The sequence below is a fragment of the Phaenicophaeus curvirostris genome, chromosome 14 (assembly GCF_032191515.1).
Source record: "Phaenicophaeus curvirostris isolate KB17595 chromosome 14, BPBGC_Pcur_1.0, whole genome shotgun sequence".
Classification (NCBI taxonomy): domain Eukaryota; kingdom Metazoa; phylum Chordata; class Aves; order Cuculiformes; family Cuculidae; genus Phaenicophaeus; species Phaenicophaeus curvirostris.
This window is the reverse complement of record NC_091405.1, coordinates 8931265-8956004: the sequence shown is the minus strand read 5'-3', so window position 1 is coordinate 8956004 and position 24740 is coordinate 8931265. Positions and strand designations below refer to the sequence as shown.

Below are 24740 nucleotides of genomic sequence, written 5' to 3'. Positions count from 1 at the left end.
GTTTTGTTGTTATTTTTCTAAAAAGAAAACAGTGAGCGCACTTCAGTGACTTGAGTTTGTTGATTTTTTTTTTTCCCCATTCCGGCCATTGAGGCGGATTTTCTTGTGCCTGTGAAATCCGCCCCTCTGCCTTTTCTCTAATGGTTTCATTAGAGGCAATCAGAGTGGGGCAATTAGGGACGCAGGGTGACCAAGTGTAAATTTCAGGGATCGGGAAAACTGCCGCGAGGTGCCCTGTCCCACCCGGGAGGAGCGTGGATCTCCCAGAGAAGAAAGGAAGGTGGGGGGGAAAAAGCGATTTTACCTCTCCCTGGTCGGAAAAAAAATTAAAATAAAATAAAATAAAAAATTTAGTCACTGCAAAATCGATTCAAGACCAAGATAAGGTTAAAATGAATTAGCTGTCAGTGCGGCAGGGTTCCTGCCCGCTGCTTCCCCCGAGCCCGGCTGCTCCTGCTCCGATTTCCCAGCGGTGATTTTTTGGTTTCTTGCACTGTAATTCTGCCTTTCCCTCCTTGCAATTTGTGCGGCTTTGTGAGGCTTTAAACAAAGATATTCCCTCCACCACCCTCCCCTGCAAAAGTCAGACTGGGATTTTTTGCTGGCTAAGGGGACGAAGGGTCCTTCCCCGCTCCCAGCCGGTCCGGCCGTGGGAACTCGCCGTGCTCTTAATTACCGGCGACTTTCTTAATAAGAAAGGAAACGATTTTATGCGATAACCGGGGGAAAAAAAAAAATCTTGAAAATAAGAGTCAGCTCCTTTACAAGGAGGAATGGTTAAAAATGACCTGTGACAGAAAAACTGACCGGCAAGTTTCGCCGGGCGCTTCGAAATTATTTAATTTTGATGGAAATAAATGTCTTAGGAGGGTTTCATCAGCGAGCAAACGTCGATTTTTTATTAAAACAAATAGTAATTCTGTGAGGTTTCCTGATACTTTTCGTGTAAATGTACGGCTGTCGAGAAAACATTTTTTTTTTCCTGGAATAATTTGAGAACGACTTCAAGTTTTTGTCTACGGTTTTCAAGGAAATCGTATTTCTCATAAAATCTAGGGCGTTTTCTTAGCGTACACAAGCGTGCATGAGTTCTTAAACAATGTAACTTTTTAAAAGCAGGAATTTAACTTTTTTTTAAAGGAGGGAATTTTTAACTGGAGCAGCTTGATGGAAGCCTGCGGCGTCCCGGAGCTGCGCTCTCGAGAAATAACCTTGACTGAATCTTACCTCTCCTCGGCTGAAAACTTCACCGAGAGGGTTTTCTACAGAAAAACAAGAAGCAGCTTTGGTTGTTGGAGCTGAGAACTTAACCGGGAGAAAATCAACGGGCTCGGGAAAGCCCAAACTCCAAATTGCGAGGAGATAAAAAATCATCACTACGAAAAATAGCCGGTCTCCAACCGAGGGAGCGTCAAGAGAGGGTTTGTTTTTTTTTTCCCCGAGCGAAAGAGGAAAAGGCACGGGGGTCTCTGCTTTGCTCTGCGGGGCTGCGGGAGCCGCGTTCGCCCCCGCTCCCCCACCAGCCTCGGGTTCTCCGGCCGCAGCTTTCGGTGCCCGGGGGGCGGGGGTCCCGGGGCGGGGGGTCCCGGAGGGGGGTGCCCGGGGGGGGGTCCCCGGGGCGGGGGGTGCGCGGGGCTCGGTGCAGCCGCTCACCTGCCCGCAGCACGGGCTGAGCGCGGCGTGTGCTGCCCCCCAGCGGGCTCCGCGGGGATTGCAGCCGCCCCGCAGCGGCGGGCACCGGGAGGAGAGACGGGGGGGAAGGAGGAGAGGGGAAAGAAACGGGGGAGAAGATCGAGGAAAAAGAGGGAGAGCAGGAAAGAAAGAGAGCAAGAGGCATGTGAAAGCGGATGGAGAATGGGAACAAGAGAGAAAGAGAGCGTGAGTGGGAGAGCAAGAAAGAAAAAGACAAAGAAATGAGAAAGGGAGGCAAGGAAGGCAAGAGAGATGGAAAGAGAGAGGAAGAGTGAGGGGAAAGGAGGAAAGAAAGAGAGGAAGAGAGGACGAGAGAAAGGAAGGAAGGAAGGAAGGAAGGAAGGAAGGAAGGAAGGAAGGAAGGAAGGAAGGAAGGAAGGAAGGAAGAAAGAAAGAAAGAAAGAAAGAAAGAAAGAAAGAAAGAGAGGAAGAGAGGAAGAGAGGAAGAGAGGAAGAGAGGAAGGAAGAGAGGAAGGAAGAGAGGAAGGAAGAGAGGAAGGAAGGAAGGAAGGAAGGAAGGAAGGAAGGAAGGAAGGAAGGAAGGAAGGAAGGAAGGAAGGAAGGAAGGAAGGAAGGAAGGAAGGAAGGAAGGAAGGAAGGAAGGAAGGAAGGAGAGAGAAAGAGAGAAAGAGAGAAAGAGAGGAAGAGAGAGAGAGAGAAAGGAAGGAAGGAAGGAAGGAAGGAAGGAAGGAAGGAAGGAGAGAGAAAGAGAGAAAGAGAGAAAGAGAGGAAGAGAGAGAGAGAGAAAGGAAGAAAGGAAGGAAGGAAGGAAGGAAGGAAGGAAGGAAGGAAGGAAGGAAGGAAGGAAGGAAGGAAGGAAGGAAGGAAGGAAGGAAGGAAGGAAGGAAGGAAGGAAGGAAGGAAGGAAGGAAGGAAGGAAGGAAGGAAGGAAGGAAGGAAGAAAGGAAGAAAGGAAGAAAGGAAGAAAGGAAGAAAGGAAGGAAGGAAGGAAGGAAGGAAGGAAGGAAGGAAGGAAGGAAGGAAGGAAGGAAGGAAGGAGAGAGAAAGAGAGAAAGAGAGAAAGAGAGGAAGAGAGAGAGAGAGAAGGAAGAAGGAAGGAAGGAAGGAAGGAAGGAAGGAAGGAAGGAAGGAAGGAAGGAAGGAAGGAAGGAAGGAAGGAAGGAAGGAAGGAAGGAAGGAAGGAAGGAAGGAAGGAAGGAAGGAAGGAAGGAAGGAAGAAAGGAAGGAAGGAAGGAAGGAAGGAAGGAAGGAAGGAAGGAAGGAAGGAAGGAAGGAAGAAGGAAGAAAGGAAGAAAGAAGAAAGAAAGAAAGAAAGAAAGAAAGAAAGAAAGAAAGAAAGAAAGAAAGAAAGAAAGAAAGAAAGAAAGAAAGAAAGAAAGAAAGAAAGAAAGAAAGAAAGAAAGAAAGAAGAGTGAAAGAGAAAGAGAAAAAGAGAGAAAAAGAGAGAGAGAAAGAGGGAGAGAGAAGAAAGAGAGAGAAAGAGAGAGAAAGAGAGAGAGAAAGAGGAGAGAAGGAGAAGGAGAAGGAGAAGGAGAAGGAGAAGGAGAAGGAGAAGGAGAAGGAGAAAGAAGTAGAAAGAAAGAAGTAATGAAAAAGAAAAGGAGGAAGGAGGGAAGGGAGGAATGGGAAAAGAGAGAAAGATAGAAAATGAGAGAAAGGAGGAAGGAAAGAAATAAATAGCAAAAAAAAAAAGGAAAAAGAAAAGCTATATCCTGGCAATGCAAACAGTGGCACTAGTCTGGCTAAAACTCCTTGACGCAGGTGGCTTTCTGCTTGTTTACTGTTTTTGCGTCTGTAGTAGTGATTGACCCAGGAGAGGGCACCCATCACTGGCTGCAAATGCCACACCATTTCCCAGCAGCAGGCAATGTTGTTCGGCTCAAACACGTTTGTCCATGCCAGCTGCACCTACCCACATTGCCCTCCTCCGTCAGGTTGTTTCAAAGTCACAAAATCTGATCAGGCTGCTTATTCACACATGGGACACCCATTTCACAGTGCTCAGAAAGACTGGTTTCTGGTACACAGCTAATATGCTGTATGACTGAAAACCTCAATAAAAATGTTGCCTTTAAAATTTGTAGACTATTTTTCATTTTCAATACTGAAAACCAAGCAGAGTGATATCGCCAGTTCAGTGCTCCTCTTCGTGTGTATCGCCTGTTTTCCATGGGTGCCCTTGAGTGCTCTAAGCACTTCAGAGAAAGGATTCCTGCAGCACAAGGCGTTTCTTTCTACATTGTTCATGGGGTTTGTGTTAATCTGGCACTCCCTTTTTCTAGGTGTTTTCACAAATTGTGGATGTTTCAAGCAAAAGTTGCATTTTGTCTTTTGTAGGAAAGCCCAGGATCCTTTTAAAACCTCTTTCACTAAAGCATTCTATTCAATTTAGTAAAAAGGATATCAGAAGTGACTTAGGCACTTCCAGTAGACTAATTCCATTTATAAGGATGTTGGTGGCTCTGTCTGCTTCCCCCTAAAAAGTGAGGCTCTCCAGTGGCATCTGTACAAGCCACACCAGGCTGCTAGAGCTAACATTAAAGGATGCGTAACAGAAGAGACCCTGGAAAAGTAATTTGGAGCAAATTTCAGACCTGTAGACTCAAAGCAGAGAATCAAACCAGCAGAAGAGACATCACCTACCAGGAAATTCCGCATGTGCTTGAGGCAAAGTACACTGATTTCTAGAAAGCCACCTCAAGCCCTCTTCTCTGGAAGCCAGGAACAGCTCTACTGAGAGTCTTGCACGGAGGTTGGAGGGAGATGTAGGTGGTCTGGTTGGGTCTCAGCCCCTCCTTGACTGTTAACACATTAATTAATAGGGCCGTTGCTACTTCACTCACTTTCCCTTCCTCAAAGGGGAAGAGGAATCAAGTGTGTTGGAGTGGAAACACGTCCCACGAGCTGCAGCGTGCCGATTTTGGGTGACAGCGGACAGACAGACAGCACCGGCACTGGCAGCCCAGGAGTGCAAATCACAATTCTGAATTACAGAGGGGCTGTAAATTGCTCACCAGAGGCTTGATCCTGAACTCTCCACAGAGATATCAAAGTCACTGGGAGTTTTCTGTGAGTAGGAAGTGGAGGAATGAGCTTCAAACATTTAGGCCCAGCTCCACATGGGTGGTCTATTATGCCTGGATGGATTCCCACTGGCTCCAGCAGCGCTCTGAGGTAGTGAAAAGGCTCTTCCTAAATGCACCCCATTGCAGAACCTGGGCTGCAAGTACTTTCTCTGAATGCTTACGAGGGACATCGGTGGAAGGGTGAAGCCTCAGGTTCACCACAGCTGCTCTGCAGCCTTCAGACCAATACACTGATATTAAACTGAGTTTGAAAAACACACATAGTTGGAAGGGGAAAGACTCCTGAACCCAGCAGAGTCCTGGCCTCTGATTCGCATTGTGAAAAAAAACAGTTCAGCAATCAACAGCAGCCACAGAGAGAAAACGAGTTTGCATCTGCCCAGCTACATCTGCAACTATTCAGGGAAGAGCATCCGAATTTGTTCCGCTTTTTGGTTGGCAGAGCAACAGTCAGCTCTGACGGTGGATGTGTATTGGTAGCATCCAACCCAAGCAGATTAGAAACCAAATTCAAAAGCCATTTCCCCCTCCCCTTCTCTGACACACTTGAAAATAAACCTCTGTTTCATTGTTCCCATGACCCTTCCATCCCACTCTGCTCAGGAATGTCGGGATTCTCAATGTCCTCCCTTTTCTTGGGTAAGTGATGAATACATTAATTCTATAAATAATAAATCATGTAAATCATTTACTATCCTGTTAAACACAAGTGAGAAGCGTACTTTCTGAATGCTGGCAGACCTAGAAGCCCGCATTAAGGCTGGATATCACTTTATTCATGACCAGTCAATTTAAAAAGGAAAAGTAATTGATTTTGGATTTTTTTTTATGAAAAGTGGGTGGGTATTTTTCCCCCAGCTATGATCAAACACCACAGTACCTCTATAACCCTGGGGGCACTCTCACAACATTAGCAACATGGCAAATCCCTTTCAGTTTAAATTGAGATAGAGTGGTAAGGCTGCAGGTTTGGGGGTGCACAGCCCCTCACAAGGCTTGTGCCTGGCAGCTCACAGCTGCAGGGCACCCTCGCACTGCCTGGAAGCTGCCTGCCAACAGAGACGCTCAGAGAAGGGAGGCAGAGGTGCACCTTTTGTGCAAATACCAGCAAATAAACTCTCTAAGACTTGTTTTGGAGTTTTAGAAAGCAAGCACCCTTTATCAGGCCTGGGCAACAAGAGGGAGTGATCTCCATCAATCCTGTGCAGCAAGACAAGAGCTACAGAATATATTTCCAACTTACATGTGTATTTTATTTTCCCAGAAAACTTATTTATACTCTACTGCCTTCCAAGGACTAATTTTAATGCTATTAGGCATCTTGGCTTGGATCAGAAATGGCGTGACCAGCAGGTCCAGGGAGGTTATTCTCCCTCTGGACTCGGCACTGGTGAGACCGCTCCTCGAATCCTGTGTTCAGTTCTGGGCCCCTCACCCCAAGAAGGATGTTGAGGCTCTGGAGCGAGTCCAGAGAAGAGCAACAAAGCTGGTGAGGGGGCTGGAGAACAGGCCTTATGAGGAACAGCTGAGAGAGCTGGGGGTGTTTAGCCTGGAGAAGAGGAGGCTGAGGGGAGACCTCATTGCTCTCTACAACTACCTGAAAGGAGGTTGTGGAGAGGAGGGTGCTGGCCTCTTCTCCCAAGTAACAGGGGACAGGACGAGAGGGAATGGCCTCAAGCTCCGCCAGGGGAGGTTTAGGCTGGACATCAGGAAAAAATTCTTCACAAAAAGGGTCATTGGGCACCGGAACAGGCTGCCCAGGGAGGTGGTTGAGTCACCTTCCCTGGAGGTGTTTAAGGGACGGGTGGACGAGGTGCTAAGGGGCATGGTTTAGTGATTGATAGGAATGGTTGGACTCGATGATCCGGTGGGTCTCTTCCAACCTGGTTATTCTATGATTCTATGATTCGTAAGAGTCAAAACTCTTGCTCATTTGGAGCTTTGGAGCCAGCTCTGCCTGACCTTGCATTTGAGATGGGGAAAGGCTGCAAACAGAAGAGGCGTGTTCAGCACAGATCACACCGAACACAAGATGTTATTGAATCATAGAATCACCAGGTTGGAAAAGACCCATCGGATCATCCAGTCCAACATTTAACAGTGTCTGGAAAAACACTGTGTGAAAGAAAACATGCTGTCAGAGGTACGCTCTGTCTAGCCTTCAAAAATTTACAACTATTTTGATGAAACTTCATCTTAAATTAAAAAAAAAAAATCGACTTTTTTAGTCATAAGTACTTCTCTTCCTCTTCGCCTTCGAGGCTTTCTGGCCCTTCCGCGCCACCGTAGAGGCGCGCGCAGGAGGGGGCGGGGCCAAGGCGAGAGGGGTGTTTCCTCCGTCCGCGCCGCCATGGAGGGGGGCGTGCGGCTGCGCGCGGGTGAGCGGCACGCGGGGGCCGGGTGACGTCACGGCGCGGCGGGTGACGTCACGGCGGGGCGCGAGGCGCGGGGCGGAGGGGGCGGCGGCGATGGCGGGCGCAGCGCTCCCCTGGGGGGAGCCCGCCCGCGGCCTCAGCTCCGCTCTCCCGCAGGTGCCTCCAAGCAGGACGTCCGGGAGAAGGTGTGGGAGTACCTGGAGCGCAGCGGGCTGGCCGCCTTCCCGCGGCCCGTACACCGCCGCATCCCCAACTTCAAGGTAACGGCGGCCCCGGCCCCGCCGCTCCCTTCCCGCTGATGCCAAAGCGCGTCCCGGGCCGCACCGAAAAGCAGCGCGGCCGGCAGGGGGACGGAAGCGATTCTGCCCCTCTGCTTTGGTGGGAACCTGCCTGGGTCCAGTTCTAGAGCTCGCGGCACAGAAGGGACCTGGAGCTCTTGGGGCGGGCCCGCAGGAGGCCACAAAAATGATCAAAGGCCTGGAACACCTCCCCTGTGAAGAGAGGCTGAGAGAGTTGGGACTGTGCTGCTTGGAAAAGAGGAGATTTCAAAGGATACGAAGATGGGACAAAGGCTGGAACACCTTTACTGTGAGGACAGGCTGAAAGAGCTGGGGTTGTTCAGCCTGGAGAACAGAAGGCTCCAGGGAGACCTTGGAGTAGGTCCCAGTACCTGAAGGGACTACAGGAAAGCTGGGGAGGAGGGGCTCTATCCAAGGGCATGGAGCGATAGTAGGAGTGGGAATGGCTTTAAATTGGAGGGGGGAAGATTTAGACTAGACATTAGCAAGAAATTCTTCACAGTGAGGGTGGTGAGGCACTGGCACAGCTTGCCCAGAGAATTCGTGGCTGCCTCGTCCCTGTAGGTGTTCCAAGACCAGGTTGGGTGGGCCCTTGAGCAGCCTGGTCCAGTGGGGACTGTCCCTGCCCATGGCAGGGGCTTGGAACTAAGTGATCTTTAAGGTCCTTTCCAACCCAAACCATTCTATAATTATATGAATTCTCAAAGGGGGCCTATAAGAAAGATGGCAAAAAGCTTTTTAGCAGGGCATGAAGCAATAGGATAAGGGGTAATAGTTTTAAACTAAAAGAGGAGAATTTAAGACTAAATAGTAGGTTGCCCAGAGAGGTTGTTGACGCCCCATTCCTGGAAACATTTGAGGTCATGTTAGATGGGGCTCTGAGCAGCCTGAGTTGAAGATGTGTCTGCTCACTGAAGGAGGAGTGAGTAGATGACTTGTAAAGATCCCTTCCAGCCCAAATGATTCTCTTCCACCAACCTCAGGCCCCGCTCGGCTGTGAAGCCTGGAGCCCAGACCGGCAGGGCTCCTTCAGGTCCCGTGCCTGCTCCCTACCTTTCACTGCAGCCCTCATATAGGCGCCGGTGACCTGCACTTTGCAGCTGGTGAGCAGTGGCAGAGCTCTGATAAACATCATGACACAAACAGCATATATGTAGAATTCACAACCAATAAAGAAATGCAGGTATCTGTCCCTGATAAGACGTGGCAGGCATGTGCTGTGTTGGAATCGGTGGGTATAAAAGCACTGTGAGAGTGAGATAAATCCACGTGTGGTTGGAGAAATAGATATTTGGAGGTGGAATTCGCTCCCCAGGGCCTTCAGCAGGTCACTCATCTTGTAGAACTTGACCTAGGAACATACGGCATGCTGCTGAAATGTGAATGGTGGCCACAGTGTTGCTGCGCAGCTAGGGGAGAACACTTCCTCCTCCTTTGGCTTCTTTTGTGTCCCTGGTTTGATGGTTGGGAGGAAGAATCATGAAGTGTCTTGAGTTGGAAGTGACCCACGAGGACTGAGTCCAGTTCCTGTCACTGCATAGGACAACCCCAACATTCACACCGTGTGTGTGAGAGCATTGTGCACGTGCTTCCTGAATATTGTCAGGCTTGGTGCCGTGGCTACTTCCCTGGGGAGTCTCTTCCAGTGCTCCACCACCCTCTGAGTGAAGAACCTTTTCCTAATATCCAACCCAAGTCTCCCCAGCGCATCCCTGCTGTTCCCTCAAGCCCTATCACTGCTCACCAGGGAGTGGGCTTTCAAGTATCAGTTACTCAGGCTTTGACATCTGCCTGTTGCAATCCGAGCTTAAGGTGTGGAGCCAGGTATCTGCCATACGTTGAAGAAAAAATGACCAAAATAGCATCGTGGGGATGTGTGTTGTGTTTTTTAGCTCATAAGCACCGTTAGGAGATGGGCTCTGCTTTTAGTCACAGGACTGGCAGAAGCATTCTGCCTTAGTTTGGCACTGAAGTAAAATAAGTGCTGAGGTAGGGGGAGGAAGTCTAAAGCTTTATCATGCCCTTATGCAAGGGAATATCAGAGGAGCGTGTGCTCTGCTGAGCCTGAGAACTTTGGTTAAGGAGTGAATCTTCTGAGCTCAGTATAGTCTTGGTAAAGTGAGAGTCCAGAAAGTCTTCATCTTAAAGTCTCTGACTGTGGCTTGTGTTTAAACGAATATATTTGCATTCATTGGCTGAAAAGGGAAATTGGCCTCCAGCTTTCAGTTAGGGGTGAGTGAGGGTGAAATCAGGGAAAATAAGTCTACTTGAATCTCCTCTTTTTCTGAGGCCTGCAAAGCATTAGTCAAGTGCTCATCATCTGATTGTGTGTATTTCCCATAGAACATCACAAAATTAGCAGTATGTCCATCATTTTTAAAATGGGCAAATCAGCCTCTCCATATGATGATGTAAATTTCCCTTTTCTGCTGTGATCCCTTTGGTGATGCGCTGATATCTTATAAAAACAGGGTGCCTCCCATGCTGCGACAAGGCTTCTGAGTTTACAGGATTTCAAAGCTGCAAATACTGTAAAAATAAATCCCGATGCTCCCCAGAAGAATGCTCGCTTTCTAACACTGGAAGTAAGTGGATGCATTATCTTCTCTCTCGATTCTTTTCTTCGCACAGGGGTCTCACCAGGCTTGCTGCTCTGTTAAAGAGCTAGAAGTGTTCAACAGAGCCCATGAGATTAAAGTGGATCCCGACAAACCCCTAGAAGGTGTTCGGCTAGCTGCGCTGCAGGTAACGACATCTTTGCCCCCCTGAGGAGGCGAGTGGCACAGCAGTGCAGCACTTGGCGGCTTCTAAACATCAGCACCTGCCATTTTCTGGTGGGAGCTTTACCCACATGAGGTTGCTTGTGTAAGAATGTCTTTGCCTCTTTGGCAAAATGGTGAAGGTGCAGATAGGGTTTGGAGAGATAAGTATGTTTATGTACAGCAATAGCTGTTTCGCTGTCATTTTATCCTCATTTCCCAAAATGTGTTTAGGGAGCCTTGCCTCAAGTTGCCTTGCGTTTATCCAAAGATGAACGTGTGACAGGCTGACCTCAGACGTATGCATGTTCACTCACTTATAGGTGTACCTCGTTTGCGGACATGCGCTTTAAATCAATAGGCATGTTTTGCCATCTATTTCCTAAATGAAATCTTTTCTGGAGTTTTGCTATGCTGGAGGGAATTCATTTACAAGCACCACACAGCCAACAGAGCTTGCTCTGTAGCAGATGATCGACCGTATGGGTAATACCCACCTTTTAATGTGATAATTTCTTTTCTTATACAGGCAAGGAAGACTCTGTTGGTTCCCACACCGCGTCTGAGAACTGGACTGTTCAATAAGATTGTTCCACCTCCGGGTGCAACTAAGGAGATCCTGCGGATATGTGCTACATCTCAAGTAGGAATGAAAAATGGGGGAGGTCTGAGTTAACTTATAGAAGAGTGTTGTGCTTTGTCCAACTAGAAGTTGGAAACCCGATGCTATCTAAAATATCATTCTGCTAGTATGTTATTCCTGGTTAATTCTGTTAATAATTTCTTTTGTTTGTACTTAAATCACGGGAAAATTTAGTCTTTTTGCTATAATTTATTAACAGAATGGTATCACTACTTTATGAATGCTTTATGCAAACTTAGAAGAAACTTTCATAGGTGAGTTAGATCTTTAGGTTTCTAATAAATAGTACTCCTATATTCTTCTGCAGGTTAGAGCTCGTGAAGTCTAGGAGGAACATTATAGCGATTATGATTTTTGCATAATACAGTCGGTGGAATATTAAGTGTTACTAAATGGGAAAGATGAGTTCTTTAGAATCCTAAGCCTAAAGAAACAGGAATTTTGTCATTTGCATCAACCGAGGCAGGAAAATGTGTGGTTTCTTTTGTAGTGTGGGATGTTGCTGCCCCCTGGCGTTAAAATATTATACTGTACCGCGGAAGTCACGGGCAGAGAAACCGGCGTTGTTTTAGACATCTCTTTATTTGATATGAAAAAACAAGTTCTATAACATGAATCGGCCAGCTATATAGGGTTTATTACCTTCTTAATCTCCTGCTAAAGGCAATAAAGTTCTACAGAGTCCTGTATACAAGGGAGGGTTGTAAATGGATGGTAATTAGTTGTGACTTTCTTTGTTGGAATTTCTATTAAAGTCATTAACTAATTAAGCTTTTCAGGGTTGAAGAGAACTTTTGAAAGAGACCTTTCTCTTGACCTATTTCAGGCCTCGTATCTGATCTGTGATCTTACCACCATGGTCTGTTTTTCCCCTCAGTACTAATGAATAAACCCTATTAGCAGTTTATATTTACAAAGGACTGTGCAAACAATTCTTTACCACACTGCAGCAAAGTGGGTAATGAGCCTTATTACTGTTAGTCAGCCACAAATTACTGCTCTTTTTGGTTTTGTGCTCTACACAGAAAATATTTGTTTTTTCATTGTGAGGGTTAACTTAGCACAAGGTTTAACTGGTGTGAGAAGGATTTACATTGTGCTGTAGGTATGTATTAGGAATGAATGAATCCTAAGATATCTTTCTAAAACTTTTAATCCTTTGATGTTTGAAAGCCCAAGTAAACACCATTTTACATTTCTACAGCTCTGTACAGAATTTTGTTAGAATATATTCTTTAGAGGGGAGCCTGGAGAGGGGTGGATGGGAGTGAGGGTGGAGCGAATGGAAGAACAAAAGGATGACTGGGCCATTTAAGGTTTTTCTTTCTACTTGTGAGGAGCAGTGTGGTTTTCTGTTCATTAGCGTCTTAGAAGGTTGTGGTAAAAATAGCTTAGCTTTGCAGTGGCACATCCTGAATGATGATCGTGCAGCAAAGAGTTAAGGAGTAGAGTCTTAGGGAACATACAGGCAGCTTTGGAAGGTGCCTTTAAAGATACACGTGTGGAGAAACTGAGTGCAGTGGATGCAGTGTGGATTGGAGAGTCAGGCAGCTCATGTCCCTGGTTGTACTCACTCAAGCATTTTGTGTGACTTCAGACAAGCAGCTCAACATCTTTATGCTGTACCTGTCTGCGTCTAAACTAACTGTGTGCAAATTAATTTAGGAATTTGTAGTGCTCTGATTCCTCATGGACATTAATTTACATATTATGACTTTAACTTAGTAGTAGTAGGAAAGGAAGTGTCATTTGCCCTAATTTTTTGAAATGTATGTCCAATAAAAGGCTTCAAATACAAGTTTTTATTCCTAAATAAGTAACCTTGCTTGAAAAAGTGCCCACCTCTTTTAGCTCTCCTTGAAGTGTGCCAAAATTCTTGTCACTGTAGTAGGGAATGTATTCTAGGATTCCCTAGAGGATAACTTTCCAGACATGTACAGCTTGGCTATACATGGAAATACACTATACACTTTGAAATGTAGGGAGTTACTTGGGTTTATCAACATATTCTGGATTTCTGCCTCACTGGTTGGAAGACTCTGCTTTCTGCAAACTGAAAATTATGCTTTTCTTGCAGGGTATAAAAGAATACAGTGTGCCTGTAGGTCTTGATGGGAAAGCACGAGTGGACTTGGTTGTTGTAGGATCAGTGGCTGTCTCTGAAAAAGGTAAGACAAAGCCTTGTAAGCTTTTCAGGAGGGTCTTCAGTCACGATTCACAGTATCAGTAGGCTACATTACGTGTTCTGTGTGGCAGACCTGAATGTATCTTTGGAACTGAGTTATGGTCTTGAGTTCTGTCACTTCTGTTTCACAAGTCACTGGTCCACTGATCCCAGTCCAGTCAGGAGGAATCAATGCTCTGCTTTACAACAATGCTACCAGGACTTAGTGGGCACTGAGGAATGCGGTTTAGAGTGTGAGAGCTAGTGTTTTGACCTTCAGTAGAACTATTCAGGCAATCAATTTTTTTTTTTTTTTTAAAGAAAACAGGGCTCCCTGTTCAGAGGATCTGCTGTGTTCTCGCAGGTTGTGTGAAAAGAGATGAGTTCCAGCTGCTGATTCAGTACCTATTTGGGGATCAGATTTTGTGTCTTCTGATGTTTTGAAGACCTGCTGGCAGTGAAAAACTTTCCATTGCCTAAAAATAATAGGCTCTTTCTGTGTGACCCAGACTTCTCTTCACCCACATTAAGTTAACCTATATTTGGTATGAAAAGAAAGTTCTAATTACAATGGGTAAATTGACTTCTATGTTAACTGAATTTGACTAAATTTGATTTATTCTGAATGGGAGGCTTTTGCATTCATTTAGGAGTTCATTTAAACTAATGTTTTATTTTAATGTCAGTGCTAATTCCAAGGAGAGTCTTGTTCTGTGAGGGGTGATCTGAATTTTTCCTGAGTCACAACTCTGTGCTTGGTTTATCTATCACCATTTGCTTTTGTGTGTTTTAGGCTGGAGAATTGGAAAAGGGGAAGGTTATGCAGACATGGAATATGCAATGATGGTGTCAATGGGTGCAGTGCAGGAGGATACACCTGTAGTAACTATTGTGCATGACTGTCAGGTAAGTTAAAATATCCACCCTGAAGTGATGAGTCAGCACTGTGTGTTAATGAATGTCTGAAGAAGAGACTTAGAATTATGTTGGTGTAGCATCTTTACTTTGTTTCCACTGTCATGGACAGATTTTCATGTGTTGCGAGACATCAGGAATGCTGCACAATTTTAGTGAATTTGTTTTTAACTCTTTACCAAATCTATTATTCCTTATAGGTGGTTGACATAGCAGAAGAGCTTCTTGATGATCATGATTTAACTGTGGATTATATACTCACTCCAACAAGAACTATCAAGACTAATTGCAAACGACCAAAACCTCAGGGAATATTATGGTACAAGGCAAGTTACCTCTGCTCAGAATGGCTTACTGGCACTGACATTCTGTTTATAAGTCCCCCATTTTTACATATAAACACATTTGTTGTATTAGAAATACGTGAAGCAAATGTATTTGTCTGGTGAAACAAAACAGCAGCATCTGTGTTCAGCTTTCCTGAATGGTAATGGTGAGGAGGAGAAAGATATTACTGAAGTAGAGGTTGCTGTATCAAATAGACTATAGGGTGAGAGTCATTGGAAACATCGTTTGTGGATTTTTGAAACAGATGTGGTTTCTTGTATTGTTCTAGCTGTAATAGCCTATGTGGGCTGAGGGGTTTCTCCACCTTGTGTGTTTTTTAATTCAATACTCATTGAAATTGGCTCTATTCATTTTCTGGAGACAGTACCACAGAGAAAACTTTATGGCATTAGGCTGCGTGGAATAGGTAGAATATGTGCTGCTGTGGTTGTGAAAGGAAAGCGTGAACTAGTGGCTGGTTTACGTAGTGGATGTATGGGATTAACTTTCAAAGGATGGAGGAATTTGTGGCTGGAGTTTGGTTTTAGGTGGAGGAATAGTGACTTTATGCTGCTTTAAATGATGAATCATTTTTTATTGATAAATATTGTTTCGTGGATTGCGCTCACCACACCCCAAGATTGTCAGCAACTTTAGCAGCTTCATGAATGGTTTCAGAAAAGTGTTTAGCGAATTGTTTTACTGGAAGTTCATGCTGGGAGAACTTTCTCTTTGTCATTAGATTTTCATTCCTAAAATCATCCAGTTAGGGAGCAGTCACAATCCCGCATGACTAAGTAACAGTAGGAACACTGAAATGAGGAATAGTATACCCATGTCTTGCAGAAACCACTGAGGAATTACTAGTGAATACTTCTAGAGAAATCAAGAGTTGCTTGTTAAGCATTTGTCAGCCAGTAAAAAGAGTTATATTTGTTAAGGTGATGTATCTACAACAAACAATTCTTAGCCAGTGCTATTTTTATTCCTATGGTGGGAGAGTATTTCACCCTGCCTGTGGTTGAGGATTTGAAGTTATAAATAAATAAATAAAAGCTCTGTCTGTACTAGTGCATTTTTTCCACTGAATTATTTTTGAATCATATTTTTTTTTAGGATATTATTGAATACAATTGTTTTGAAGGCCTACCCCTTGTGCTCCATCCATCTTGCCTACATACTTTTGATCACAGTCTGTCTGTCTTATTGTCAGACTTCAGTTTCAATAAGTAGCCTTGCTAACACGTTTTCTTTTTTTTCTGTCTGATTCTCTTTAGCAGCAACATTTTTCCGATGTCTGCGGAACGCAGTCTCTTGCAGGGGCTGTTGAGTTTTTGTGGAACTTCTGGTACTCATGAAAAGTCAGTCAGTCCCAAGCAATGTATCAAATTCAATGTTAACTTTGCATGTCTTTACTTTTCAGAGGAAAAAAAAAAATCAATATAATAATATGTGCCTAAAACTAATGAACTAATGCTACAACTCTACATTACATTACAGTTCAGCTCTCACTGAATTTCCTACAGCTTTCAATGAAAATGGAGTACATTATACAACTGAGCCTTTTTTTGAATATTTGAATGTTTATTTAACACCTAAAACTGCTCTTGACTGTTCTTCAAAGTGTGTGTTGATTCGATGCTAGCCGGAGTAGGAATAATCATTACATTTTTGTTGATTTGGGAGATGAATTAATTTTTGTGTCTGTAGGAAGAAGAAATAAATTAGCATTATTATTTCACAGGGAGCTGGACAATTTCTGTATGTTTTGTTTGTGGTGATCAGCTTGGGCAAAGAGGGTCTTGGTGGTGGGAGGTCTAGTTAATCAGCAGGGTGTTAAGAATGAGGGATTTGATACAGGTTATTTAAGTGTTTGTCCTTTGACTTTTCCTGGCTGCTTCTACATCCTTTTCTCATCCTTTTCTCTGCACCCTTTTCTCCTTCAAATTGCAAAATAAATTAACTAAGAGGTAGTGAGTAAATAAATAGACTACTTGTAAATCTGGTGTTTTGTCAACAGAAAGTAGCTTAACTTCATTGTTAAGGTGGGTGGTGTGTGAAATACATTGCAAAAAAGTTCATCCTTCAGGCACGTGGATACATCAAGACAATACGAATTGTTTTAAGAGCTTAAATTTAAGATGTTTGCAAACACAGGATTATAGCTGAGTATTGTAGTAAAGGATGTGCTTTCTTCAGTCTGCTAGGATAAATAGCTAGTAATACATACGCTGTGTTTTGAGCTCAAAAGAGACAAGAGGCAAGATGCATTTTGTTTGCAGCTAACAAACTGCCTGTCTCCAGGCTAGATTTTTGTGCTCAGAGAGGTACTGCATTTTCCTGGGGTGTTTTTGCTTGTTATGTGCTATGTAGGAAGGAAGTAGTGTGTCAGATATGTGGACTGGGTAAATAGGTGTTACTCTGAGTAAACTATTCACTTCTAGGGGTAACTGGCATGACTTGCCCTCAGCTGCCTCTTTTCAGTTCTTCTTAGTGCAGAATTTCCAGCTGAGCTATTTCTTGCTGTCAAGGTGGTATGATTTTCCAAATGGGAAGATACGAATTACTTGCTGTGATTTATTGCACAGCAAAAAAAGATTTAAAGACTTCCAGGAAAGTAAAAGAGATGCAATATTATTAATACCAGAGAAATATTATCAAAATCAGCACTGGGCTCTCTAGAATCACTTCTAAATACAAAGGCAGTAGTGGAGTGAGTGTTGTATATGGATAAATTTTCTGCGTCTGAGTTTGGGGTTTTGAAAAATTAGAATGTGCTCTTGGAAAACAGCAGCAAGGGCTGCTCTGGGAAAACTTTGTTTGGATGCCAGTGGAGAATTACTTGTCTTCATCTGTCTTGAAAATCTAGCCCATTGTTTCTGGGAACTCTAAATTCATGCAATGGCTTAACTTTCTCATGTGCTATTTTGTATGGGTAGCTGTGATCTTTATCTGTGATGCTGTCTATTATAATTGTCATAATTATGAAGTTATTTGTGCTGTGCTTATTTTAAATTGAAACTATACAGACCAATTAAAATATGTGGGGTCATGAATAGGGAGATGAGAGTAGTTAGTAGAAAAATCACTAGATTTTTAGCAAGCATTTCCCTCTGTTTCTTTAATGGTTCTTTTGCTATGAATTTTGTAGAAGTAGGAAAAGATTTTTCATTATATTAACTGAGGGGAATCCCTAGGTCTAATGTTGAATGAGTTTACTACGTAGTGGCAGAAATGGAAGCTATCTGACAATAAACAACTTTTGATTTGGATCAGTGATAGAATATTTGGAAAGTAAAATGATGTTGTTTTAAAGCTCAAAAAATTCACACATTCCAGCTGGCAAAACTTTCAGCAGGGACACAACATTGGCATCAGAAGAAAAATGCAGTTAGTTTAGCTAAGGTTTTGTTTTGTTTTTTTGACGGTTAGCGTGAGCACAACGTGCTTCCACACATGGTTAAGCATCTCAGCACCTTTGCAAATCTGACCCTTGCTGCAGAGTCCATGGAATCAGTTTTTGCTGATGGATTCCAAATGTGCGTTGCATAAGTTTTTCCTGAGGGACACCAGCAGACTTCATGGGCTGCCAGCTCCCAGAAATATGCCCTCAGATTGCGTGCACATATTTGGACATTTTGTGCAAATGAATGATAAAATGTTCAACTGTGCTGGCCCGTCCCAGCTGTCTTGGCTTTGTCTGTGCTTTAAATCCCTGTGAGCTCAGTGCTTCTTGAAACAAGTGACTGATTAAGGAGAAGACTTAAGAAGTGGGCTCTGTCCTGGAGGTCTTTATGAAGAGTCTTTGGTCAGACACCCTTCAGGGTGGGCAAAGATGACTCTTCCCAACACCTTCTGTCTGCCAGCGTCAATACTTGGAAAGGCTGGTGAGTGTGCTGTACTAAAGAGTGTTTGGTCTTTTTCACAGCCTTCCAGGGCAGGGCAGCGGCAGCATCTGTCTCCATCCTGAGCCACATGTTCTTATGTCAATTGGTACATGCAGATGTTGAGGGCTGTATGAAGCCGAATTAAATAGCAGACTTAGCATGTTCTCCAATCTGTAGCTGTCCTTCCCTCTTCTGCCACATATCAGAAGTGCACTGCCTCTGCTGCCAGGGAAATCAAAGTGGTGTTTGCCTTGGCCTGCACTGTATCAGGGGTCAGCATTACTCATTCTGTCAGAGGACAAACACGTCTTTCATTTTCCCCAGCAAAATATTGAAAGTGGCTAGGTCCACTGTTCTGGAATAACAGAGATCGAAGACAGCCCTGATGTTCCGGCAGAGATGTTGCAGAAGTCCATCTGCCACTACATTGTTTTGGGACCAAACCAGGTGTTGGAAGACTGCGTGCCTGGGGTTAAGTGCTGGGAGATTTGTATTGGCAGTCAGCATCCAAGACTCGGTTTTCTTCAGGTTTCTGTCAGAAAGGGGCCACATTTCCCTTCGCAGCTCTTTTCCCATAGCCTGGTAATTGTGTGCCAGAAGAATTCATCTACCCTGCTGTCCTCTTTCCCCAAGGCTCTCCCAGCAATGGCAGGGAGTAGGCAGGATTGTTAAATGATTAATTGCCTTTAGTGGAGTTATTTTTAACCTGAATCACTTTTGTTACTGAATTCATAGCACAGACCCACAAGCACTTCTCTTGGCCAACCCCAGAGGGCTGAAGTATGGAACTGGCCTGGGAATTGGTGGTCAAGGGATAATGGGAAACTTCTTCAGCTGGCTTCACTGCCAAAGCCAATAATTTAGCTAAATCCCAGCACTCAATACAAAGTTTACAAACATCAATAAATGGTTTAGGCTTGGCTTTATAGGAATGGGGAGAGCAAGGGAAGAAGCTTCCACTGCTGAGTTTGCCTGAGTCTGCATAACTGGATCAACTAGACTTGAGGTAGAACCCAAGTCCTTTGTATCCTGGCTTAGCCTAAAGCAGTAGGCAAGGCTAGGAGTGACCAGTCGGCATAGCACCAAGAAACGTGCAGCCTGTTTGAAAGAGAGGAGGAATATCTTTGGCCTCTCTCCGCATGGAAATAAATCATTGCAATCCTCCACAGCTCACAAGACAAAAGAAACTTTTTGCATGATCATAATTAGCAACACATTGTACTACCACAGAGTTCTTTTGTTTGCTGTTTTGCCACAAAGCAAAGCAAGTTTTTTCCTCTTGTGCCACCCAATGCGCCCTTTGCCCTTTTGGCTCTCACCGCCCTTACCTCAAAAAAGGTAGTGAATTGGGTTTTTTAATCAAAACTCTGAAATGCCAAACTGAATTTCTGCCTTTCTTTGACTTCAAAGTGGGGGAAAATAGAAAAGGATTTAGGAGGTTTGACCCAGCTGAGATTCTTCTAGACCCTGGGGAAACAGCCTTTAAGATAAATCCTCTGTCTCTTTTGTGGCAAAAGGATGCCAGTTGACAGTGTCAGAACTTGTCTAACGTAGTTTTCTTACAGAACATTTTCTATTACAAAAAAAATCCAAATGCCAAATCAACTGCCTTTGTTGCCTTGACACTGCAAAGGCTACTTACTATTATAGCTGTGCAGGGCTGAATATAAGGTAATGATAAGTTCATTTCGTGGTAGTGATTGATCGAAGCTTCAGCTTTTACAGAAAACAACGGTTCATATCCCTTACGAAGACACGTATGCTTTTGTAAATACATCTTCCTGAATTTAATTAGCAGAGAGCTTACCTTTCACATGGAAATTTGACAAAGGACAACAAATGTTCCTAATTGTTGGCCAGTAAAAACAATGTAAGGTGGTTTCAGCCATTGATTTGATGTCGCATTGACCAGGAAAAGTCAGTTTGCTGTCGAACACAGCAGTCTAAATTCTTGGATGAGAAAAACACATCAGTCCAAGAATCCACAGAGCACTAACTCTTCAAAATCTGAAAATGGCATGTACCTTTCAGAGTGTGAAGGCACCCAGAGCCTCAAAGGAAGTCCTTGCCTTCTGTACTGGCTGCCAGATCAGACCAGATTTATTCAGAAATTGTTCTCAGTTATAAAGTTTCTTGATTTCAAACATCTTGACTCTGGGTCTGCAGTGTGACAGAGTGGAGGTGCTCTGCTCATACTGGTTAGTCCTATTCTGCTCTCTGATATATTACCAAGATAGGGCTAGGACAGGCTTCATGTCAATTATACTTTTATTTAGCTTCAGCCTGAAATAAAACTTGCTTGTTTGCTTCTCAGAAGTGGACTAAGTATGTTTTAAAGACCCCTGTTGACTGGCTTGCTGTTACTTAAACCTAACATTACCCCTACTCTGTCCTCGATTTTGCTCGAGTTGCTTCAGAGCTGGGGTACTTCCCCTGGAGATCTGTGAATTTTAGGCTTGGTGTGATGTAACCAGATCCAAACTAAACTTGTAGGACTAGGATTTTAGAGGCTCTGAGATGAGAGAGAGATCTGAGCTAGGAAATCTGCAGGCATGCTCTAGCTTGGATATGCTGTTTCTAGTCCAGCACAGCCTGCTGAGAAGTAGTAGCTCATAAGCTTGGGTGCAATATCCTGCTGGAGTGGCTTTTTCACACTGTGTGGGCTACTAGCTTGTGCCTCTTCTAGCTCAGGCATTGCTTCCCTAGGCTCTGTTTTACTCCCTAAATTTAAGAATTGGATCTTGTGTTGATGGATGTTCTGCTTGTCCAGCAGCCAAGTACAAATTATCCCTCCTTGCAACTGCAGTCTACAAGCCAAGAGCTAGACCACATGAGCTGGGGAACCACTGCATTTCCTGCCAGTCACTGAGTGCAGCCTGGGGCATCTCATGGCTGAGATGGATAGGGTTCAGCTGTTGAGAGGAAGAGCCCTTCCAGGGAAGCTGCTTATGAACTGGAGATGGATGGAGGGGATAGAGGGTTCACAGTTTTGAAGTATAGTGTCCCGGCACTCTTCCGTTCTGTGATCCAACCCAGCAGACTGGTGTGGGATCTGATGAGTAGCTGCGGGTGATGTGTGAGGTCAAATGACAAGAGGGAGGCTGTGGTGACGTGCAGCAGCCAGAGAGCGTGCCTCCAGCTGGGCCCACACTCATAGGAGCCCCGCTACAAGGCACGCTCCCCAGCTGCAAACTTAACACCATCAGCTCTCCCCATTGTATGACCCAGCCTACGGGATATCCTGTTTTGGGGGAAAAGAGCACGAGGAGGTCTGCAGAATCAAAGTGCCTGATGGCCTGACGAACTGTAGGCATGTAAGATTCTGCCAGAGCAGGAGTGCAGCCCTTGGTCAAAGCAAATATTAAGGGTTAACAATCAGAATGCAAATCTGAAAGCACTCTGATAAATAAATGTCAAAATCTAATAGTTCTGAGTTTGGTTTTGATTTTCGTACTGGGTCCACTTTGTGGTGCTTGCTTAGAGAGCAACGTGTTTATTTTTGTCCTGCAGTGAGTATTTAGGGAGCAACTTCAGAATCGGGCCAGCAATTAGACTGTTTTCAATGCTCTGGCACTGTGAACGGTAGCAACATAATAAGGTTCATCTCTTTTTACAGCTCAAATGGATCCTGATGGCCTTCTCATTTTTCCAGAAGGAGAGAAATCTCATAATTGTATCTATCTTCCTCCTTTTTAGGTCAGCTATGAAATGCTGGAAAAAATCCCAATCCTGAAGAGTCTTCGATACAGAGAGAAGCAGACTGGCAAGGATGTTACCCTCCAAGATGAACATTCAGACTTGGCAAATGCAAACCCACCAGCAGCGTTAAATGAGAAGGCAATGGCTGAAAATACAAGACCGCAGGCTGCAGTGGGCTCAGCTCAACAAGGACAACATTATGTTGAAAGTGATTCTTCAAGTCCTCAGTTAGAAGGATCTGGCATGATTACTACTGTCTATGTGGGGAACATACCTCCCAGCATAAGAGTGAGCGAGCTGAAATGTGCTTTAAGGGAATTCCATGCAACTCCTTTACGACTGAATTGGCAAGGAGCACAGCACAGGGCTTTTCTCGATTACAAGGATAAATCAGCTGCAGAGAGTGCTGTATCCTCTTTGAAAGGCTTGAGCCTTGGGGGTAATACTTTGCGAGTGGAGCTGGCCAAGAATCAGAGACACAAAGGGCAAGTAGAAATCAATAGTCAGAAATGAATATGAATAGAGGAAAAATCTAGGCGTGTTTTCATTGTTTTGTGAGAAGCCGACCTAAGTTTTCAAGGATATTTCTGATTTCTGCAGGCTAAACAACAAAGTGCAAAGCCAACTTTTTAAACAGATGAATACATCTCACAGCTGACTTGCCTACCTCCTTCGTGCCATTGTATGTGCAAAGTGTATTTGTCAAGACAGCTGACAGAGCGGCTATTTCTCTAAACAGATGTCCACAAAGTACCCAAGCTCTGTGGTTTTGTTTTTTCATTGGCTGGGGATTGATTTGCTCTTTGGTCTGTGTGTTTGTTAGGCCTGGATCAAAAACCTGCCCTTAGTAGCTGTGTGCAGCCATGTGTAATGAGGTGATTATGTTCTGTCATCTAAAGGTTGTACCTGCAAATTTGTTCTTGTAAGCTTAAAAGCCAGCTGCAGAAAATCTGTCTTAAAGGTTACAGTTCTGTTTACTGAAAAAAGGGGTTTGCTTGTTGGGAGTTTTCAGCATATTTTTCATTAAAATGGCCAGGGTGAGTGATTGTCCTTTCATGCTCTCGAAGAACGGCTGTGGAAACACTGGCTCAGCCACTTAGTTCTAGTAATAGCTGTTAACATCAGGTGGAAGAGTCCATAGCCCCTTTCTTAGCTTTGTTTTGTTAATTAAACCCTTTATTTCAGTCTGGCAGAGGAAAGTGAAGACCTTTTTTTTTCCTCTGCTTTTCCCCAAAACACTTCAAGTATAAATACAGATAATTATAAAATAGATGCTTTTCCCGATTATCTTGTCCCTTAGAATTTGGTGTGATTCCATTGCCTCTGTGAAATGATGTTAATATGAATCATTGTAGTGGAAATGAAAAGCAGACCAACCACAGTCAAAACTTGTGACTGACCAGCTGGTGTGGAGTTGTTTGAAAAGTTACTAGAGATAGTAACAAAGCTTGTTCCTGCTATGCCTTTGTCACCACCAGTGTGTTCTGCCTGCACCCATAACATCAGACGATGATGGTTAGACAGCAGCACTGGCAACTGCTCATTGTGAAAGTGCTATCAAGTGCTAGCTTGAACAGCAAGATCTGCGCGCGCATGTACATTTGCTTACAGTGTAAAGGAGAATGATGATTTATTTGGTATGGCTTTTATTACATCTTTTTTTTTCCTTTGGTTTCCTATTCCTGAAAAACAAGTTGAATTTTGGCTGAACCATCCTTTCTAAACAGAAGCACTTTTGCTATTGATGCTGGGCACATAGTCAAAGTAAGCATCTAAATGGATATTTTTTTTTAAGTATAAGTTGGAAACATTTTTAGCTAGAGGGTACTGTTAAGTATATTTTAAGCATGTTATTATTCCTCAAGGGTCAGACATTTCATACAGTATTAAATAAAAAGTTCTCATCGTTATCTTGCACTCTGTACAGAGGTGCTCAAGGGAGGCATTGCTTTGAGTTCCTTTAAGGTCAACAAAGGAAAGGTTTCTGAAAAAAAACATAGTGCTGTGCTCTAAAATGCTCTCTTTTTCTCCAGCTCAAAATTATTCAGTATCACTTAGTCTGAATTAAAACATAAGCCCTGTGAAGTCCTCTGTGTCTTGTTTCAGTAGTTGTGCGCTTCACAGGTAAGCGGGGGTTGTATTACTGCTTAAACATACTCATTACATCATGAGCTTAGAAAGGGGAGGAAAGAAAAGCAAAAAAATAATTATACATCACTGCTTTGCCTTTCCAAATGTTGGCAAATTAAGTAACGTGATCATTTGATGTTCGTTTTGACTCGTGCAACATTGCTTGCTTTGGTGAAGATGCCCAGGCGACCTTAGCAGTTAAAAAGCAGTTATTCTGCCAATGAAAACTTCCAGCATTTCAAACTTCCCCAGTTGCATTACAGATTGAACCAGACTTCTCTGGTCAACTTTGTACGAATTTAATCCTCTACCTTATTTCTTTTCTTAACATCTGAAGTTTCAGAGCAGATTGTTTAAATGTTACATGGTACATAAATGTGTTGTTTGCTTGCTTTGCTTTCAACACTGCATGCAGTCAGTGGCCGGTTTTATTTGGACAAGCATGTCTAGATGGTTCGTGTTTGCAATTGTGGTTCTGTGTGTAACCCACAGGGCGAGCTGTGCTAGGTCTATATCCATGTGGGCAGATCTCTTCAGTTCTCTTCCAGCCTCTCTCTTTTTCTGTCATGTGTTGGGAGGCCACATTTCACAGTACGACCTAGTACCTTGTTACTTTCCCAATAGGTAATTAACAGTCTGAACCACACTATGGAGCAGATATTAACTAGAGAGAAGTATGCAACTGTAGCTAGACTAAGAGAAGAAAAATAATTACTATAAGCATAAGCTAATGCACCATTCATTAGCATTTTGGGTAATCTGGAATAATTATGTTGGTGCTACGGTAGTTCTATTTCCAATTT

The 24740-nt window shown here is 43.9% G+C and overlaps 1 protein-coding gene across 2 annotated transcripts; it reads left to right on the top strand.

The window, feature by feature from the left end:
- The first annotated feature begins 7051 nt into the window (after positions 1 to 7051).
- On the top strand, positions 7052 to 22773 carry MTHFSD (methenyltetrahydrofolate synthetase domain containing). Of its 2 annotated transcripts, none has more exons than XM_069868113.1 (8): positions 7052 to 7117; positions 7271 to 7374; positions 10045 to 10158; positions 10702 to 10815; positions 12893 to 12983; positions 13773 to 13885; positions 14095 to 14220; positions 21805 to 22773. In XM_069868113.1, exons 1-8 carry the CDS (start codon positions 7090 to 7092, stop codon positions 22318 to 22320), a joined length of 1206 nt encoding a protein of 401 aa, XP_069724214.1. In that variant the 5' UTR covers positions 7052 to 7089; the 3' UTR covers positions 22321 to 22773. The 2 variants fall into 2 exon arrangements, with proteins under 2 accessions (XP_069724214.1, XP_069724215.1); XM_069868114.1 differs by lacking the exon at positions 10045 to 10158 and adding an exon at positions 9885 to 9998.
- The last annotated feature ends 1967 nt before the right edge of the window (positions 22774 to 24740 follow it).

Excerpts from the sequence above, each read along its gene's own strand:
- MTHFSD (XM_069868113.1), top strand. The coding sequence starts at position 7,090 with ATGGAGGGGGGCGTGCGGCTGCGCGCGG. Across the intron at positions 7,375-10,044 it reads GCCGCATCCCCAACTTCAAG|GGGTCTCACCAGGCTTGCTG; the intron begins GTAACGGCGGCC and ends TTCTTCGCACAG. Across the intron at positions 10,159-10,701 it reads TTCGGCTAGCTGCGCTGCAG|GCAAGGAAGACTCTGTTGGT; the intron begins GTAACGACATCT and ends TTTCTTATACAG.